This window comes from Macaca mulatta, chromosome 1 (genome assembly GCF_049350105.2).
Source record: "Macaca mulatta isolate MMU2019108-1 chromosome 1, T2T-MMU8v2.0, whole genome shotgun sequence".
Taxonomy (NCBI): domain Eukaryota; kingdom Metazoa; phylum Chordata; class Mammalia; order Primates; family Cercopithecidae; genus Macaca; species Macaca mulatta.
The window spans coordinates 70,100,533-70,121,347 of NC_133406.1; the positions used below are offsets into that span (position 1 = coordinate 70,100,533).

The 20,815-nt window shown below is 43.0% G+C and overlaps 1 protein-coding gene across 10 annotated transcripts in view; it reads right to left on the reverse strand.

Annotated features, from left to right (window-relative positions):
* Positions 1-1,987: 1,987 nt before the first annotated feature.
* The window catches only part of PACC1 (proton activated chloride channel 1), a 43,760-nt gene continuing 24,932 nt past the window's right edge, over positions 1,988-20,815 (reverse strand). For 6 of the 10 annotated variants that reach the window (XM_028852958.2, XM_015117246.3, XM_077937408.1 and 3 more), the window contains 4 exons: positions 17,794-17,936; positions 15,464-15,608; positions 13,109-13,216; positions 1,988-2,884 (listed from right to left, as the gene is read on the reverse strand). In XM_028852958.2, the coding sequence (XP_028708791.1) occupies positions 2,723-2,884; positions 13,109-13,216; positions 15,464-15,608; positions 17,794-17,936 (558 nt within the window). In that variant the 3' untranslated portion in view covers positions 1,988-2,722. Of the gene's footprint in view, positions 2,885-13,104; positions 13,217-15,463; positions 15,609-17,793; positions 17,937-20,815 lie in introns of those variants that run through there. The other 4 variants (XM_015117259.3, XM_077937413.1, XM_077937436.1 and 1 more) reach the window with 2 other exon arrangements.

The window sequence follows — 20,815 nt, forward strand, 5'->3', positions numbered from 1 at the left end:
ACTGCACTCCAGCCTGAGTGACAGAGCAAGATTCTGTCTCATAAAAAAAAGAAATCAGACATTATTGTAATAAAGTGTTATCCACTACTGATGTTTACTTCTGCTTTAATATTAACTCTAGTACAGGGTGTGTACACTACTCCCAGGTCATCATGAAAGCACTGTACCAAAAGGAAGAACACCAGAATTCTTCCTTTTACAACAATAGCTCATATTTTATTTTTCTCAAGTAGTAGGTATTGCAGAGTCATCTTGTCATGGCCATCAGGTTAAGGTGTTCCTTCCAGATTCTCTACACTCACCCAGGGTCAGCCAGTATTGCTGACAGCTGGGAGACAGCACAGTTAAAAATGATGATCCTACACAAAACAGAAGGAAAAGGCAAGCACCTGCCTTTCCAGAAAGTGAAGGTTATGTCTAAATGTCTTATTCTGTAGAAGGTATATTTCTTTTACTGAAGAGCAACCAGAGTAGATTTTGACAGGTTACAGCTAATAAAGGTTTTTCTCTCTGAAAAGGTAAAATCGTTGACTTCCTAATTACGTGCTTAAATGAAAGCACATTTAATAGGTCTCTCGACTATTGTTTTTTGGTTTTTTTTTTTGAGATGGAGTGTTGCTCTGTTGCCCAGACTGGGGTGCAGTGGCATGGTCTCCTTGGTTCAAGTGATTCTCCTGCCTCAGCCTCCCAAGTAGCTAGGATTATAGGCACGCACCACCACGCCCGGCTAATTTTTGCATTTTTAGTAGAGATGGGGTTTCACCATGTTAGGCTGATCTCGAACTCCTGACCTCAGGTGATCCACCTGCCTCAGCCTCCCAAAGTGGTGGGATAACAGGCATGAGCCACCATGCCCGACCTCAACTTTCTACAATATAGAGAATATAGTATGTTCATTGAAACAAATTTTATTAGATATTTAAGTAATATTAAAGTGACTGGCCGGGCACAGTGCCTCACGCCTGTAATCACAGCACTTTGGCAGGCTGAGGCGGGTGGATTGCTTGAGCTCAGGAGTTTGAGACCAGCTTGGCCAATATGGTGAAACCCTGTCTCTACTAAAAATACAAAAATTAGCCAGGCGAGGTGGCACGTGCCTGTAATCCCAGCTACTCGGGAGGCTGAGGCAGGACAATCACTTGAACCTGGGAGGCAGAGGTTACGATGAGTTGAGATAGCACCACTGCACTCCAGCCTAGGCAACAGAGTGAGACTCTGTCTCCAAAGAAAAAAAAGAAAAAATAAATAAAAGTGACAGATTGTTAGACATGCTTTAAAAAAACATACCCCCCCCTTTTTATCAGTACTGTTAATGTAAGCTTTTATGCCTGGCTTTGCATTTGCCCTGCAATAAAATAAGATTTTATAAAGAGACCTAGGCTAAAACTTGAATTCTCATGCTTCTGTGGAGCAGAAAAGTGGCAGGGAATATTTCTTTATACAGTTCACTTTTAATCATTCAATCAAAAAACAGTTTCTTCCCATTTAAAATGCCTGTTCAAACATTTGAGTTATTCCCTTTGGATTATCAGAAGCCAGATTACAAAATTTAAAAAATGCTACCAAGTCCTCTATGAAGCAACAGGCACAGAGATAATTTAAAACTCCAGAAACAATTTTTAGAACCTTAATGTGAAAAATAGATTTTTTTTTTTAATGCATACTCATCTCTGTCAAAGGCTAGGCTAAAAGCTGTTTGAGAGTCATACTGCGTGTGCCCCTTCCTCAGGTGATGGGTAGTTTTGTGGACACAGTAAAGAGTTAACCCAGTTTACTCGGGGGCATCAGGTCACTCTTCCTGGACACCTGCCATCAGTCACCATGCCTAACAAACCCTTCCCTGGAAGCAGTTAGAACATACCTTGGGAGTCAGATCCATCCATCTTGGGAGTCCAGACTCATACTACCTTTTTGTCTTTGGAAGTCACCAAATGAAAATAATTGTGCCCGATGATTGAGCAGATATGCATACTGTCACACTCATTCCTTTTGTATTAACCTTTTATTTACCTGTTAATGAAATCATCAAAATACACTGAGTAGGCACCTAGTATGTACATCTGTCCTTAGTGCTTTTGAGTGTTAATCTAAACTCATACATCAACCAACATTCTAGCCAGACAAGTAGGTGGCTAGTCAGCCCATTAAGAAACTTAATTACTAGTTTCTAGTAGCTTTAAAGTCTCATTTAACATTTAACATATCAAAGAGCATGTCAGAAGCTAGACATCAACAGCAGATGACGCCAAAGTCATAGGGTTTTGCCTCTGTGTACAGTGCATAGGCTCCGAAGCATGACTTGCACGTCTTGATAGGATTTTTAGAAAAAGAAAATCACACTCTTTTGTCTACTTTTAACAAGTGAAAAGTAGAGCCTTCATTACCCTAGTAGAGCTTAACCTAATACAATACAATGAACCAAACAGGAAGAAAGGCATCTTCTACAAACCCTATTCAAAAAGTCATTGGCCAGCTCTTTAGAAAGTTTATTAATAATTTAAATATTTAAATAACGTGTAGGTTATCTATTAGCTCTCTTCTATTAGGCTCTACACGGCCTCTTTTGGGGCGAGGTTAGAAGTTCCAGTTTGACATGCTGTTCCTCTCAGCAAGGCCCCATTTCTTCAAGTGAGTACAGGATTGTTGATAGCTCAGTTTACAAAGTGGAAGTGATGACAACTCCCATTGATGTGGACAGTTCTATAAACAACGCGAGGTGACTTCAGCTTATGTGGCTCGTTGCCTGACCTCTTCTTTTAAGGTATCTCTTTCTAATTTTGATCATCCATTTTATACTCAGTTTGGCAAACTCTGCTGCTTTAAATAATGCCAAGAAGGCGCCACAGAGAAGAGCAATTGTGTTCCAAGGATTGGCAGTGATTATCTGTGAAGCAAACAGAAACAAACATAGGATTACTGGTTTGCTTCAGTCTTGATTCTTTTTTTTTTTTTTCTTGAGACGGAGTTTCGCTCTTGTCGCCCAGGCTGGAGTGCAGTGGCACGATCTCGGCTCACTGCAAGCTCTGCTTCCCAGGTTCAAGCACTTCTCCTGCCTCGGCCTCCCGAGTAACTGGGACTACAGGCACGTGCCACCATGGCCAACTAATTTTTTGTATTTTTAGTAGAGACGGGGTTTCACCATGTTGGCTAGGATGGTCTCGATCTTTTGACCTTGTGATCTGCCTGCCTCAGCCTCCCAAATAAAATACTTTCAAGCTCAATTTAGCAGGGTGACTTTAGTATGCACTTCAGTGTTCACATGTAAAAATGGTGATACCACCACTGTTTATATATAAAGACTGTTGTGAAGCTGAGTACAGCATGCCTTGGGTACTGGGCTCCACTTGGCCCATAATAGGTACCTCATACTGAATATAGTAGGTTAAAAAATGTTTTATCACACATTTACCCAACGAGCTGCAAGCCCTTCTCCCCCTGTCTTGATGCAATAAGCCTCTGCACATCCCTCTTCATACAAAGCCTTGCCAGTCCATAATGAATAGTGGTAGTGGGTGATAGCAGAGCAAGCACATCCATATCACGGAATCCCCACCTGGGGTTGGAAGCTTACACGTTTGGGTCTCAGCTATGAAACTTTCCTGTAAACCACGATCACATCAGGACATATTGTGATGACCTGAATGCCAATTAATACTAGATTTGGGCCTGGCTCTGGTGGACGGTGTGTCTTAAATGTTCCTTTAGCAAAGCTGTCCAATTATTTCTCCCCTTCCAAGGTCATGAGTCAGAATTTGACATTAGAGGAGGTGGAGCCAGATGGCTAAAGAGAACCCTCCAGCAATAGTCCTCTGCAGCAACACCAAACTGAGCTATCCATGTAAAAAAGTATCTACACAAGAGCCAAAAAATCAGGTGAGATATCCCAGTATCTGGTTTAGTATAATAACAGGAAAAGACACACTGAAGAGAGTAGAAAGGAGGGTCTCACACTGCCTATCCACCCCTCCCCCGACCTTAGGCAGTGCAGCAGAGAGAATCTGTGAGCTTGGGAGAGGGAGGCGAGTCAGACTTTGCATTGGAACTTCACAGGGGAACAGAGCACCAGGCAGAATTCTGAGGCCCTGATTCCAGGCTAGAGCCCGTGAAAAGAGTATTAGGCCCACCCCAGATCAGAGGGGCATCTGCCACCCCGGTGGGAGGAAACCAAGTCTGGGCCCACTTTACAATAAACTAAAGTGGCCTTGGGCCCCAAATAATTTCAGTGGCAGCCAGGCCGTAGTAACCACAGCCCTGGTACTGCATTGGGCTGGGAGTCTGTGGGTTTGGGGTGTGATCCAGCATGACACCAGCTGCCTCAACTCCAGGCAGTGCAACATGGTGGAACACTCCTGCTTGGGCAAAGGAGAGGGAACAGTATGAGGGACTTTGCCTTGGAATCTAGTACCAGTCCTGCCACAGTAAAACACAGCACCAGAAAGAATCCTGAATCCCCTAATTATAGGCCATTGCTCCCAAATGGCACTTCTAAACCCACCCTGGCCAAAAGGCAATCTACCACCCTAGCAGGATGGATCCAAACCCCAGCCAGCTTCACCACTGGCTGACTAAAGTGGCCTTAGGCAAATCCCAGTATTGCATTGGTCTAGGAGGGACCCAAAGTGGTGCCAGCTGTGACAGCCATGAAAGTACCTGCCTTACCCTCCCCAACTCCAGGCAGCTCAGAGCAGAGAAAGACTCCTTCCCCTTGAGGGAAAGAGATCAAAGTAAGCAAGGGACTTGGCCTGGGAACCCCCAGGGCATTCTCTCTGATCCTTCTTCCCAAGTACATGAGGGCTGGACATGTAGAAGTCTACAAAATAGTCACAGTGTAACTTGGCTTAGACTGCCCTCTAGTGCTGAAACAGCTGTAGTGACTACATGCTTAGGGAACTCATCATCAGTCACCTTTCAATTTGTAGAAAATCCCCTGAAGATAGATAGGTATAAACAAGGGCAGACTGTGAAGACTGAAATAAACACCTAAGTCTTCAATGCCCATAGACAGACATCCACAAGCACCAGAAAAATTCAGAGAAATACAACCTCATCAAACAGACTAAATAAATAAGATGGCAGTGACCAATCCAGGAGAGACAGAGGTGCGTGACCACTCAGGGAATTCAAAATAGCTGTTCTGAGGAAACTCCAGGAACTTCAATGAAACACAAAGACTCAATTCAGAAATTCACCAGAGAAATTCAAGAGATTAAAATCATTTTTAAAAATTCAAACAGAAATCCTAGAGCTGAAAAGTACAGTTAACAAACTGAAAAATGCATCAGAGTGCCTCAAACACAGAATTGATCAAGCAGAAGAATTAGCTTAAAGACAAGTTATTTGAAAATACACAAATTAAAAAAAAAAAAATGAAGAATACTCACAAGGTCTAGAAAATATCCTCAAAAGGGCTAAATCAAGAGTCAATAGCCTTAGCCGGGTGCAGTGGCTCACGCCTGTAATCCCAGCACTTTGGGAGGCCGAGGTGGGTGGATCACAAGGTCAGGAGATTGAGACCATCCTGACTAACACAGTGAAACCCCGTCTCTACTAAAAATACAAAAAATTAGCCGGGTGTGGTGGCAGGCGCCTGTAGTCCCAGCTACTCAGGAGGCTGAGGCAGGAGAATGGCATGAACCCAGGAGGCAGAGCCTGCAGTGAGCCGAGATCGCACCACCGTACTCCAGCCTGGGCAACAGAGCAACACTCCATCTCAAAAAAAAAAAAAAAAATTAATAGCCTTAAAAGGGGGGTAGAGAAAAAGACAGAGGTAGAAAGTTTATTCAAAGAAATAATAGCAGAGAACTTTCCAAACCTAGAGAAAGATATGAATATCCAGGTACAAGAAGGTCAAAGAACACTAAGTAGATTCAACCCAAGCAAGACTACCACACTAAAATATATAATAAACTCTCAAAGGTCAAAGCAAAGAGAGGATCCTAAAAGCAGTAAGAAAAAAGCAGCAGACAAGATAAAGGAGCTCTGATATATCTGGCAGCAGACTTCTTTGTGGAAACCTTACATGTCAGGAGGAAGTGGGACGACATATTCAAAGTGCTGAAGGGGGAAGAAAGATAACTGCCAACCAAAAATATTGTACCCAGCAAAGCTACTGAACCCTTCAAACATGAAGTAGAAATACTTTCCCAGACAAAATCTGAGGAAATTCATCACCACTAGAACTCTCTTATGAGAAAATCTAAAGGCAGTTCTTTAATCTGAAATAAAAGGACACTAACATGCAACAAGAAATCATCTGAAGGTATAAAACTCACTGGTAAAATAAGTACACAGACAAATTCAGAATCCTGTAATACTGTAACTGTGGTGTGTAAACCATTCATATCTTTAGTATGAAGACTAAAAGATGGATCAAAAATAAGAACTACAACAATTTGGCCGGGCACGGTGGCTCACGCCTGTAATCCCAGCACTTTGGGAGGCCGAGACGGGCAGATCACGAGGTCAGGAGATCGAGACCATCCTGGCTAATACGGTGAAACCCCGTCTCTACTAAAAAATACAAAAAACTAGCCGGGCGAGGTGGCGGGCGCCTATAGTCCCAGCTACTCGGGAGGCTGAGGCAGGAGAATGGCGTGAACCTGGGAGGCGGAGCTTGCAGTGAGCAGAGATCTGGCCACTGCACTCCAGCCTGGGCGACAGAGCAAGACTCCGTCTCAAAAAAAAAAAAAAAAAATACAATTTGTTAAGAGACAGGCAATACAGGCCGTGCACAGTGGCTCACGCCTGTAATCCCAGCACTTTGGGAGGCCAAGGTGGGCAGATCACAAGGTCAGGAGATCGAGATCATCCTGGCTAACACGGTGAAACGCTGTCTCTACTAAAAATACAAAAAATTAGCTGGGCATGGTGGCAGGCACCTGTAGTCCCAGCCACTCGGGAGGCTGAGGCAGGAGAATGGCGTGAACCCTGGAGGCGGAGCTTGCAGTGAACTGAGATGGGCCACTGCACTCCAGCTTGGGCAACAGGGTAAGCCTCCATCTCAAACAAAAAAGGAGACAGGCAATACAAAAATATAAATAGATATAATAATATATAAATAGATATAATAAGTCAAAATGTGAGAAGTATGGAGTTGAAGTGTAGTTGTAAATGTTTTTTGTTTCTTTGTGATCAAAGTTAAATTGTCCTCAGTTTAAAATAACTTGTTTTAACTGCAAGATGTTTTTTACAAGCCCTATGGCAACCATAAAGCCAAAACCTATAATGGACATAATAAAAAAGTAAGGAATTTAAAGAGATAATCATTTATCCACAAAGACAGTGAGAAGAATGAAGTTACAAAACCAAAAAACAAAAAACAAAATAGCCGTAGTAAGTCCTTCTCTATCAGTAATAATATTGAATGTAAATGGACCAAATTCTTAAGACATAATTGCTGAATTTATTAAAAAACAAGACTCAACTGTATGCTGCCATACAGCATATAGTTCACCTAGAAAGACACACAGACTGAAAGTGAAGAGATAGGCCAGGCGCAATGGCTTATGCCTATAATCCCAGCACTTTGGGAGGCCAAGGTGGGCAGACTGTTTGATGGCAGGAGTTTGAGACCAGCCTGGTCAACATGGCGAAACCCTGTCTCTACTAAAAATACAAAAATGAGCGAGGTGTGGTGGCGCATGCCTGTAATTCCAGCTACTCGGGAGCCTGAGGCAGCAGAATCACTTGAACCTGGGAGGTGGAGGTTGCAGTGAGCCAAGATTATGCCACTGTGCTCCAGCCTCGGTGAGAGAGCAAGATTCCATCTCAGAAAAAGAAAAAGAAATGAAGGGATAGAAAAAGACATCCCACACAAATGTAAATAAAAAAACAGGTTTAACTATACCTATAGCAGATAAAATAGACTTCAAGTCAAAAACTGGAAAAAGAGACAAAGATCATTATGTAATGATGGGGGAGTCAATTCAACAAGAAGATATAACAACTGTAAATATGTATGCATCCGATATCAGAGAAAGCAAATATATAAAGCAAATATTAAAAGATCTAAAGAGAGAGACAGACTGCAATAATAGTAGGGGACATCAACGTCCCACTCACAACAGTGGGACAGATTATCTAGACAGAAAATCAACAAACATTGCATTTAAACTATACTCCAGACCAAATGGACCTAACTGACATTTACAAAACATTTCATCCGGCCAGAAGCGGTGGCTCACGCCTGTAATCCCAGCACTTTGGGAGACTAAGGCAGGCGGATCGTGAGGTCAGGAGATTGAGACCACCCTGGTTAACACGGTGAAACCCTGTCTCTACTAAAAAATACCAAAAAAATTAGCCAGGCATGATGGCAGGTGCCTGTAGTCCCAGCTACTCGGGAGGCTGAAGCAGGAGAATGTCGTGAACCCGGGAGGCAGAGCTTCCAGTGAGCCGAGTTCGCGCCATTGCACTCCAGCCCGGGCAACAGAGCAAGATTCCATCTCAAAACTCCAACTGCTACAGCATACACATTTTTCTCATCAGCACATGGAACATTCTCCAGGGGAGACCATATGTTGGGCCACAAAACAAGTCTCAACTAATTCAGAAAAATCAAAAGCATATTAAGTATCTTGTCTGACCACAATGGAATAAAACCAGAAATCAATAATGAGGAATTTTGGAAACTGTACAAATACATGGAAATTAAACATGATGCTCCGTAGTGACCAAAGGTCAATGAAGAAATTAAGAAAGAAATTTTAAAATTTATCGAACAAATGAAAATGGAAACAATATACCAAAGCCTATGAGATACAGCAAAAGCAGTACTAAGAGGGAAGTTTATAATACATGCCAACATCAAAAAAAGTAGAGATTTCAAATAAGCTAATGATCACTTCAAAGAACTAGAAAAGAACAAACCAAACCCAAATTTACCAGAATAATAATGATCAGAGCAGAAATAAATGAAACTGAAACTTAAATGAAAAGTTAGCTGTTTGACGCCAGGCCAGGGGCTCACACCTGTAATCCCAACATGTTGGGAGGCCAAGGCGGGCAGATCACAAGGTCAAGAGATCAAGACCATCCTGGCCAAAATGGTGAAACCCTGTCTCTACTAAAAATACAAAAATTGGCCGGGTATGGTGGCGGGTGCCTGTAATCCCAGCTACTCGGGAGGCTGAGGCAGGAGAATCGTTTAAACCCAGGAGGCAGAGGTTGCAGTGAGCCAAGATTGCGCTACTGCACTCCAGCCTGGTGATAGAACAAGACGCCGTTTTAGAAAAAAAAAAGAAACGTTAGTTGTTTGAAAAGTTAAGCAAAATCAATAAACCTTCAGCTAGACTAAGAAAAATAGAATGAAGACCCAAATAAATAAAATCAGACCAAAATAAAAGACATTACAATTGATGCCACAGTAATACAAAGGATCATTAGAGACTTAATGAAAAACTATATGCCAATAAAGGAAAACCTAAAAGAAGTGGAAAAATTCCTGGATACAGAGTCTACCAAGATTGAACCATGAAGAAACAGAAAACCTGAATAGACCAATATGAGTAACAAGATAGAGGCAGTGACAAAAGAAAAGCCCAGCACCTGATGGCTTCATTGCTAAATTCTATCTAACACTAAAAAAAAATTAATAGCAATTCTACTCAAACTATTCCAAAAAATTGAAGAATATTTCCAAACTCATTCTGCAAGGCCAGCATTACCCTGATACAAAGACACAACAAAAAATGAAAACCACAGGCCAATACCATGATGAACACAGATGCAAAAGTCCTCAACAAAATCAGTCAACCGAATTCAATAATACATTAAAAAGATCATTCACTATGATCAAGTGGGATTCATCCCAGAGATGCAAGGATGATTCACATATGCAAATCAATAAATGTAACACATCACATTAACAGAATCAAGAACAAAAATCATGTAATCATTTCAATAGATGGTAAAAAAGCATTTAATAAAATTCAACATACTGTCATGATAAAAACTCTCAATGTGCCGGATACGGTAGCTCACTCCTGTAATCCCAGCACTTTGGGAGGCCGAGGCAGGCAGATCACTTGAGGTCAGGAGTTTGAGACCAGCCTGGCTGACATGGCGAAACCTCATCTCCACTAAAAATACAAAAATTAGCTGGGCATGGTGATGTGCACCTGTAATCCCAGCTACTCAGGAGGCTGAAGCACAAGAATCATTTGAACCTGGGAGGCAGGGGTTGTAGTGAGCTGAGATCATGCCACTGCACTCCAGCCTGGGAGACAGAATGAAATTGTGTCCAAAAAAAAAAAAATCTCAACAAACCGAGTATAGAAGGAACATACCTAAAAACAATAAAGACCATACATGACAAACCCAAAGCTAACATCATATGGGGAAAAATTGAAAGTCTTTCTTCTAAGATCTGGAACAAGACAAGGATGCCTACTTTCATTATTTTTGTTCAACATAATACTGGAAGTCCTAGCCAGAGCAATTAGACAAGAGAAAGAAATAAAGGGCATCCGAATTGAAAAGAAGTCAAACTGTCTTTGTTTGTGGATGACATGATCTTGTACTTTGAAAAACCTAAACACTCCACCAAAAAACTGGCAGAACTGATAAATTCAGTAAAGTCACAGGATATAAAATCAACACACCCAAATCAGGAATATTTCTATATGCTAACAGCAAACAATCTAAAAAACTTATAGCAATGCAAGAATAAAATAAAAAATAGAGCAATCCCATTTACAATAGCTTTAAAAATATAAAATACCTAGGAATAAATTTAACCAAAGAAGTAAAAAATCTCTATAATGAAAACTGTAAAATAGGGATGAAAAAATTGAACAGGACACAAAAAATGGAAAAATATCCTATGTTCATGGATTGGAAGAACTAGTATAATGTCCACACTACCCAAAGCAATCCACAGATTGAATGCAATTCCTATAAAATACCAATGACATTCTTTACAGAAGTAGAAAAAAAATCCTAAATTTTGTATGGAACTACAAAAAATGCCGGATAGCTAAATCAATCCTGGGCAAAAAGAACAAAGCTGAAGGCATCACACTACCTGACTTCAAAATACACTACAAAGTTATAGTAAACAAGGCAGCATGGTATTGGCATAAAAACAGACACATAAGACCAATGGAACAGAACACAGAATCTAGAAATAAATCCATGTATATGCAGCCAACTCATTTTTGACACAGGCACCAAGAAAATACAATTGGGAAAGGACAGTCTCTTCAATAAATGGTGCTGGGAAAATTGGATATCCATATGCAGAAGAATGAAACTAGACCCTATTTTTTACTATATTAAAAAATCCACTCAAAATGGATTAAAGACTCAAATCTAAGACTTGAAATTATAAAACTTGAAGAAAACACTGGAATAATACTTTAGGACATTGGTCTGGACAAAGATGTTTTTGGGAAGACCTCAAAAGCACAGGCAACAACGGCAAAAACCGAAAAATGGGATTACATTAAGCTAAAAAGCTTCTGTACAACAAAGGAAACAATCAACAAAGTTAAGAGACAACCTACAGAACGAGAGAAATTATTTGCAAACTATGCATCCAACAAGGGATTAGTAACCAGAATATATAAGGAACTCAAACAACTCAACAGCAAAAAAAAGCCAAATAATCCAATTTTAAAATGGGCAAGAGATCTGAATAGCCATTTATCCCAAAAGATGACATTCAAATGGCCAAAAGGCGTATGAAAATATGCTCAACAACACTAATCAATCAGGGAAATGCAAACCAAATCCAAAATAAGGTTATATCACCTCCCCTCAGTTAAAATGACCACTAGCAAAAAGACAGTAAGTAACAGATGATGGTGAAGATGTGGAAAAAGGGGAATGCTTGTATACTGTTGGTAGGAATGTAATAATTTACATTATGACTAATGTAATAATTTACACTATGATTAATGTAATAATTTACATTATTAAAGTCACTATGAAAAAACAGTATGGAGGTTCCTCAAAAAGCTAAAACTAGAACTACCATATGATCCAGCAATCTCATTGCTGGGTGCATATCCAAAAGAAAGGAAATCAAAAAAAAAAAGAAAAAAAAAAGAAAGAAAGAAAATCAGTGTATCAAAGAGATGTCCACACTCCCATGTTTACTGTAGCACTATTCACAACAGCCAAGATATGGAATCAACTCAAGTGTCCATCAACACTTAGGATGAATGGATAAGGAAAATGTGGTATATATACACAATGGAATATTATTCAGTCATTAAATAATGAAATCCTGTCATTTGCAGCAACACGAACGAAACTGGAGAACATTATGTTACGTGAAATAAGCCAGGCACAGAAAAACAAATATCACACGTTCTCACTCATGTGGGAGCTAAAAAAAAGTGAGTCCCATGGAGGTAGTGAGTAAAATGGTGGTTACCAGAGGCTGGGAGGGGTTGGGGGAAGCAGAGATGAGGAGAAATTGGTTAATAGGTGCAAAAATACAGTAAGATAGATGACATGATAGTACAGTAGAGCAATTATAGTTAACAAGAATGTATTACATATTTCAAAATAGCTGGAAGAATGTTCCCAATGCAAGGAAATTAAAAATGTTTGAGAAGATGGGTAACCCAACTACCCTGATTTTTGATCATTAGACTTTGTATGCATCTATCAAAATATTACATGTACCACATAAATATGTACATTTATCAATTTTTTAAAAATATGGCATTAATTAATGCTTTGTTAATTATTTGTACCATTTTGTTCTTACTACAAGTAGTATTTATCCTACAGAGAACCATTAAGAAAAAGAATAACTTGCAACTGCAGTAACCTGTATAGTAGCAACTTAATGCTTTCTACTCAATTTATTCAATGAACATTACTACTAAGCAGCTACTCTGCGCTAAGCACTCCACTATATCCCAGATAAACTATGATGAGCAAAATTAAAGTCCCCCTCCTTTACAGAGAAAGTCTAGTGATGAAGGCAAGACCAAACACAAAGAATACGTAACACTGATGCCATACATATAAATTACAAGCGATTTGTGCTATGAAAAAAAGATGAGGACAGGTAGGTAGACTTATCAGTCTACAAGAATGAGCCAAAATGCTTCAGGGCAGGAGTTTTGCTATCATAATCTTAAATAATACTCACATCTTGGACTTTCTGGATGAAAGGATCTTTCCATTCAAAGACCACAAAAAACAACTGAGCACTTTTTTCAGCAGCTGGCCTCTGGTCAATGTAGTTAACCACACTTGTCTAGATATGGAGGAGAGAAAGCAGTGTTACCACCTCTGTGTGCCCTTCCCTCGCCTGTGTCCGGGGAAAGGAGAGAGAGTAGGCAGGGGATCATAGACTGTGGTTCTCCTCACACTATCTTTTGGAGACAGAGTGGCAAAAACCTCCTATATACAAGATCCTGACACTGGTAGCAGAGCCAAGGCTTTACCTTGGTTTCCACAGTTCTCTGGGGAAATGGGATCTGTGATGTACAATAGGTGTTTGGGATTGTCACTGAAATTTGTCACTAGGTATCTGTACTCACAATTAAACCATATTCAGGCCAGGCATGTTGGCTCATGTCTGTAATCCCAACACTTTGGGAGGCTGAGCCAGGCAGATCACCTGAGGTCAGAAGTTTGAGACCAGCCTGGCCAACATGGTTAAGCCCCGTCTCTACTGAAAATACAAAAATTAGCGGGGCGTATTGGTGGGCGCCTGTAATCCCAGCTACTCAGGACACTGAGACAAGAGAAGCGCTTGAACCTGGGAGGCAGAGGTTGCAGTAAGCCAAAATCGGGCCACTGCACTCCAGCCTGGGGGACAGAGCAAGACTCTGTCTCCAAAAAAAAATAAAAAATAAACCATATTCAAACTACCATGTAAGACTCACAATTAAAAGCAATAAAAATCCCAAATTTCAAAATACTTGGTTTTCAGACCAAGTATTTGTTTGAACTTTCAACCCTTGTTTCAACCCTTCAAGTTTACAGGGACAAAGCACAGCCGCATAGATCCACACAGCTGAGCATTCCCTGTAAATACTGAGTAGAGGTGCTTGGTGAGATCTGGTAGTCAATTACTAAAGAGGCTGTGTGGCGTAAGGGAGAGCAGACAGGTAGCAAAGGCAGAAACCAGCTCCACCCAGAGGCTCGGATCCATCATCGAAGCTGAGCCTCAGCTTTGCCACCCGCAAAGGTGAACAAAATGCCTACGTCACTACAGTACGGGGGCATGCCTATGTGAGAGCATTCTAAACTCTAAAATGTGATTTTAAAACACATTAGTTAGTTGTGTTCAAAGGAGCTCATAACACCAACAAAAGACTTCCAATTTAGACAGTAATAAAAGACACTAACATTTCTTAAATGTAAAGGTTCACTGGGGTTTTCACCCTTTGGTTTCAAATCACAGTGGGAGCTACCAGAAGAGCCAGGGTAGGTGGGGTTGAACTTAGGTAAGTGAACACAGTCTCCTTCCTCAGAGCTGTTGTGGGGCCAGATAAGAAAGGACTTGAATTTCTTGGAGCAAATTTGGATGTAAAAATCTGGGAGATAACAGTTATCTTACAAAACAGGAATACTGTAAGGTCCAATCACCGGGAGGGATTGCCACTTCCCAACGCAGGAAAAATAGCCTTGCTTCCTCGAAGAAAACTGGCTTTGAGCCTCTTCCAAGTATCCAGCCTGGACTAGTTTGAGGAGCTAGGGCTCATGAAAGGACCCTGTTTACCACTAATCCAAGACAGTCCCCTCCTACCTGACTTCTGGCCAGTGACAGCCTAGTTGGCTGGAGTGTGTCCTTCTGCTCCAAATGAGCATCATGAGCCACTGGGATACAGGAGGAAAAGACTAGCTTTTTTAGTATTTATTTTTATCTCATCCTTTTAACATTTCTGTTTTTGAACGTTTAAAATGTATATAACATTAGGACAATAATAGTATGTTATATCACCTGCAAAGTTGTATGTATATGGAGTATATGCTCAAAAAGTCTTTACTAATGGCAAAAATGAACAAAAAGCTTTCAGCCCACTGGCCTAGCAGCCAGGAGATACAGCTGGCATCTCTTGCTGTGACACCCATGAGAGCTGAAGAGGACCTTAGGAAAAGGATCAACATGCACACTTGGGACTACTGTGTCTAGTCTCTCTTCCCTGCAAATAATCAATCTGCTATGCCACTGCCAGCCCCTCACAGTGCTGCTAGATACAGGACATCAGACACGACTGGACGAGTTACTGACCTCTCTGCAAGCCGCAGTGATCTCTGCCCCACACATGCATTCTGTGAGGACTGGCCGGTATGTGCGCTGTCTGCAGAAGCACACACAGACTCTCTGGCACAGCGTATGAAGCCCTCCATGGGGGTCCCTTCTCATCTTGACCAAGGCCTACTCACCCTTAAGGCCCTGCTCAAAGGACCCTTCTCTGCAAAGCTTCCCTCCACCTCAGACTTGAATGTGGAAAAGTCACCAGCAGTTTCGAGCAAACCCAGAGCCACCTACCTCCTGCCGGAACTCCACTGCTTCCCGCCCATCCTCCTCCTTGGTCTTCACCAGTGACATCTTGACCCAGGTGCGGAAGCCCCCAGAGAACTTCCAGCTGGAATAGGCACTCTCACAGGCCTGCATGAAGCCTACCCTGTTTGGGCTTGGAGGAAGGAAGGAGAAGGAAGATGCACGTCAATCCAGGTCTGGCAGCAGGAGTCGGAGCCCCCACTGCAAGCTGGTTTCCTTGCTGGCACAACCAGGATGCTGCCCACTCCCTGCCTCCTCTCCAAACTGTGGTTGCCTCAGCAGGGCTGTCAGTCACCAGCAAAAGCAAGGCCCATCCCAGTTTTCTCTCCGTTTCGTTTCCAAATGGAGGGGGAGCTGTCACTGGCCTCAAGGCAGGAACATGATCCCTGAAGCTCCCAGTGGGAGAAATCCTCCTCCCTCCTCCCATCATTCCTATCTACTGCTACCAAAGCTGTCGGCAATGAAGTTGGCAGAAGCTCCTCAGAACACGGCGCTCGCAGCTCCTCAGAGAACTCTGGACTTGAGCAGAGCCTGAGGAAGCCCTCACTGGCCTGTCAGCTCCCTCTGGAAAGCCCAAAGAGGGGAAGAGGGTTCCTTGGGGAACTCTCAGCCAGGTGGGACACCTACAGCATCAGCCCCAAGACAGTGCAGATGCAGCAAAATCAAAGCGAACGTAAAAACAAGTAAAAACTGCAGCAGCGTCCTGAGGAAGCTCACAAAAGGAGTGTGGAGTCGGGGGGGATCCCGGGGGAAGCCTTCCAGGAGGAAGGCAAGATGGCCAGCTTGAAGCAGGGAAGGGAGGAATTCTAGGTGGCAGAAAGGGGGAAAAATGCTAAGGCAGAGGCTCTAGGGTGGAAGAACAAAGCAGTAGTGGTGTGGAATGGAGGCAGCTCGCTGCACGTCCACTGGGGAGCAGCCTCGCTGCCCCGGTAGCTGCCTCCCCGCTTGCTCTGAATGGAGCCTCTGTGGTCAGCCGGACCTGGAACTGAGTCTCTCTCAGCTCAGGCACATGAAGAAAATTCTCCTGCCCTCTAGGCTCCACGGTGTGACCCCAACGCAGTGTGTGTGGAGCAGACAGGAACTTTCTGATGGTCAGGGGACATTCATCCCTGTAAATCAAAGACTAAGAGAGGTGGCGGAGCTTCCATCATCATACTAGAGATGCAGTAGACCCTTAAACAACACAGGTTTGAGCTGGGCGGGTCCATTCACACACGTATTTTCTTCCGCCTCCGCCACTCCTGAGACAGCAAGACCAATCCCCGTCCTCCTCAGCCTACTCAACATGAAGGCGATGAGGATTAAGGCCTTTACAATGATCACTTCCACTTAATGAAGAGTAAGTATATTTTCTCTTCCTTTTTTTTTTTTTTTTGAGACGGAGTCTCGCTCTGTTGCCCAGGCTGGAGTGCAGTGGCACAATCTAGGCTCACTGCAACCTCCGCCTCCTGGGTTCAATCAATTCTCCTGCCTCAGCCTCCTGAGTAGCTGGGACTACGGGTGCATGCTACCACACCCGGCTAATTTTTTGTATTTTTAGTAGAGACGGGGTTTCACCATGTTAGCCAGGATGGTCTCAATCTCCTGACCCTGTGATCCGCCCACCTCGGCCTCCCAAAGTGCTAGGATTACAGGTGTGAGCCACCACACCTGGCCATGATTTTCTTAATAACATTTTCTTTTCTCTAGTTTACTTTATAAGAATATAGTCTATGATATATATAACCACAAAATATGTGTGGTTTATGTTATTGGTAAGGCTTCTGTCAATAGTAGGCTGTTAGTAATTAAGTTTTGGGGGAGTCAAAAGTTATCCACAAATTTTTGGCTGCACAGGCAGGAGTGGTTAAGTTTGGTCACCCCAAACCCCAAGTTGTTCAAGGGCCAACTGTATTTCAGGCAAACACACACTGAGCCCTAGGGGCAAGACGTGGGTCCTGTGCACACTGGAGGGGTGGGGACTGGAACCAAGGAACCACACAAGAACTTGCCCTCAAGAGGACTTACAAATCAAAGGCAACTTCCCCTACTCCTCAGCAGCCCCAGGCAATGGCGAGACCAAACGATCTCTCCAGAACCAGTCAGCACTATGTGCATGGCCAGCCAGCGTGCTCCTCCACACCAGCTTCGCTTAACTTTGTGATAAGACGTTGAGTGGACCAGCCGAGCTCATGAGGTCCCTTCCTGGGCCAATGAGTCATCGGGGAATGTCCCTTCCCTTCCCTGCCCTCAGCCCTCCATCTCTAGCCCAGGGATGTACATGGCTGGAATGAGATCAAAAGTAGACAGTAAGCCCACTGTGAACTCTAAAAGGCCACCTTTGCAGGAACTCCTGGAAAGAAGAGAAGAGGAGGTAATCAATGGCGCTGAAGTCCTCACTACTGTTGTTCAGGCGGAACTGGAGGAAGACCAGCTCCCGCTTTTTCACTTCCCGGGGCCCCTGGACAATCAGGGCAGATTTCTGCAGAGAGACAAAGGACAGAGTCTCAGTCCTGGGAAAGCACACAGAGGTCTCTGGGTCTGAGGGCAGAAGCACTGACTGGAAAGCCCATAGCTCCTTGCCCAGTGGTCTCCAAAGGGACCACTAGCCAGACCCTCCTGTTCAGGCGAGAACAGGCCCGGGCTGGGACTCATGCTCATTCCTGGGGAGCTTCCCCCACACGATGCCCAACCAGAGCTGAATGCAGCTCATTCTCTGTCCACTTTTCTCATTGGTTGTTTGAGTTATGGAAGCCCTTAATTTAGCAAGGATGTTCACTTTCATCTGTTACGTGTGCCAATCTTTTCTTCCAGTCTGCCATTTTTCTTTCAACTTTGTTTCCAATGTCACTTGTCCTATGGAAACTTTAAATTTAATGTAGTGAAACCTATGAACCTTTTTTTCTAAAGTTAATCTATAAATTCAGTTTCCATCACAGTTAAAAGTCCCAGTGAATTTTTTTTGTGGAACTAAGCAAGCTAGTTTTAAAGCATACTTAGAAGAACACGTGTTCAAAAATAACCAAGACAAGTTTGGGGATGGGGAAGACTGGTAGGGAAGGCACTATAGGGAAACTTATAAACCTATAAACCATAAAGAAACCTTTTCTTTATAGCTTTGGGTTTTGTTTGCTGACGAAAGCCAAAATTATGCCAATATTCTCCTCTATTTCTTTATAGCATTTTTTAACCTTTTTTACATTTACATACTTTATATATCTGGCTTTAAGCTCTGCATATAGTGTGAAATAGGGCTCTAACTCCTACTTCCCAAACAATGCATAGAGACAGGTTTTAAAGCCTCTTCCCTTCCCTGCTTTATCCTATACTAAATTCAATATAGAACCAACATCTGTGTCTGCTCCTGGCCCTAGCAGAGCCCACACATTTGTCTGTCTCTGTCCAGTACTATGCTGCTTTGATTCCTGTGGTTTTCCACTGTTCCCAGATCTGGGCTGGTGCCCTCCCCACTAGTCTTCCCCATCCCCAAACTTGTCTTGGTTATTTTTGAACACGTGTTCCCCTAAGTACGCTTTAAAACTAGCTTGCTTAGTTCCACAAAAAAATCCACTGGGACTTTTAACTGTGATGGAAACTGAATTTGTAGATTAACTTTAGAAAAAAATGTATTTTACATCAACTCATATGGAATTCCACACTGACTATTAATATTGCCACTTCTGGTCTTCGTTGCATTTTCCAAAGACAGCTTTGTCCATCTTACTTATTTTTCAACCTTTCTGTGCCATTTCGTTTTAAGTATGCAACAGAGAGCACTGTCCCTGGTTTCTATTATCCATTTCTTCCTTTAGTACTAGAACAGCTTTCCCAACCCAGGTTTCAGCAGAATCCACTCCCCCTGCTGGAGCCTCATCTCTGCCCTCAAATGTAGCCATGTGATGAAGTTCCTAATGTGTGGAAGAAAAGGAGACTCATTCAACTCCATGCCATTTCCTGAAAAGGGAACTGCTTGCCCTCCACTTCTCACCTTCCCAGGCGTGGGCATGTGCACGCGCACACACACACACACACACACACACACACTGCCCACATGGACCAGAACAATGCCCAGGGGACAGCACAGTGACAAGACAAAAGTCATGGCTGGACCACCCTATGAGGCAGCACTGGCCACTATGCCACACAGCCTGCATGCCAGGACTGTTCTCAAAGAGAGGAGGAGACTTCTCCCTCATCTCAGCCACCGTATTTGCAGGTTTTGTTTTTATTCGGTAGCTTAGCTTATACTCTGACTAATACACAATTTGTTAACTGACACTGGAATGTTTCATGGTTGCAAAAAAATCTAAAAATGAGGCATCAGCCAAACATTTGGGCGGTGGGAAAATGGCGGGCAGTAAGGAAATAGATAAGGATCCCGCAGGCTGGAAAGGTGGCAAACCTTATTGTGCCAGACAGAGCATTTGATAAAAAATAACTACCATTAAATTGAGAGCATGAAAGAAAGCACCAGAAAATCACAAAATTCCAAAGATGTTACAAATATAACAGGATGAGACCCTCCACTAGGGTCACTTTCACATGGACTTGATTAGATGCGAACAGCCAGAAGCCTACACGTTTCTGAAATCTCACTGCAAACAAAGGCAATGGGAGGAGGAGGCGGGTAAGAATCCACCCTCCCAGCTTGTGATTGTTTAGCCCTAAAGCCGCTCACACAATCAGGAAGTGAGTGGCACAAGCTGTGCAGCCACCAGGGAGGGCGTATTTTCTAATATCCACTTCAGATATGGCCACAGAGCATTACCACCAAGGCAGAAGTTCCAGGGACAAGGCCAGAGCACATAGGAGTCTCTTTCTGAGGGCAGCAACAGGTTCAAACCAAGGAGCTTACTTCATGCCAAGAAGGCGTTCTCACCGGTCCCACCCTGCAGGGTTCCAGCACTGCTGCAGAGCAGAGCTGCGGGCCCTTCCCCTTCATCCTTTTCCAAACGGGAGCTCTACTGCTCTCATTGTGTTCTTCCTCCACTGCTATACGCTGGTTTGGGTAGGAAACTTGGTGGATAGGGAGGAGATAACTTCTCTGTTAGTTTATAGCTTGTGGACTTCAAGGAATTGATGGAGGAGACGAACCATCACTCAGAGCCGGGGGCTAGTAGCTGCATTCAACTTCATTTCCATAAAAACAACTCTCTCTTTGTGCCCCTATTTCAAGGGTTTTTACACTATTTAGTCGAATCATGTAACTATTGTAACAAGTGCAACTGGCCTACACGGGTTTGGAATTGACCCTCACTAACTCCTCGTAAGCGTACCCTTCAACTGCGGGAGGAGAAGAGGGCATCCAGAGAACAGGCACTTGGTGGGCCGGAAGCAGCCACGAGTGTTCATTAGTGTGTT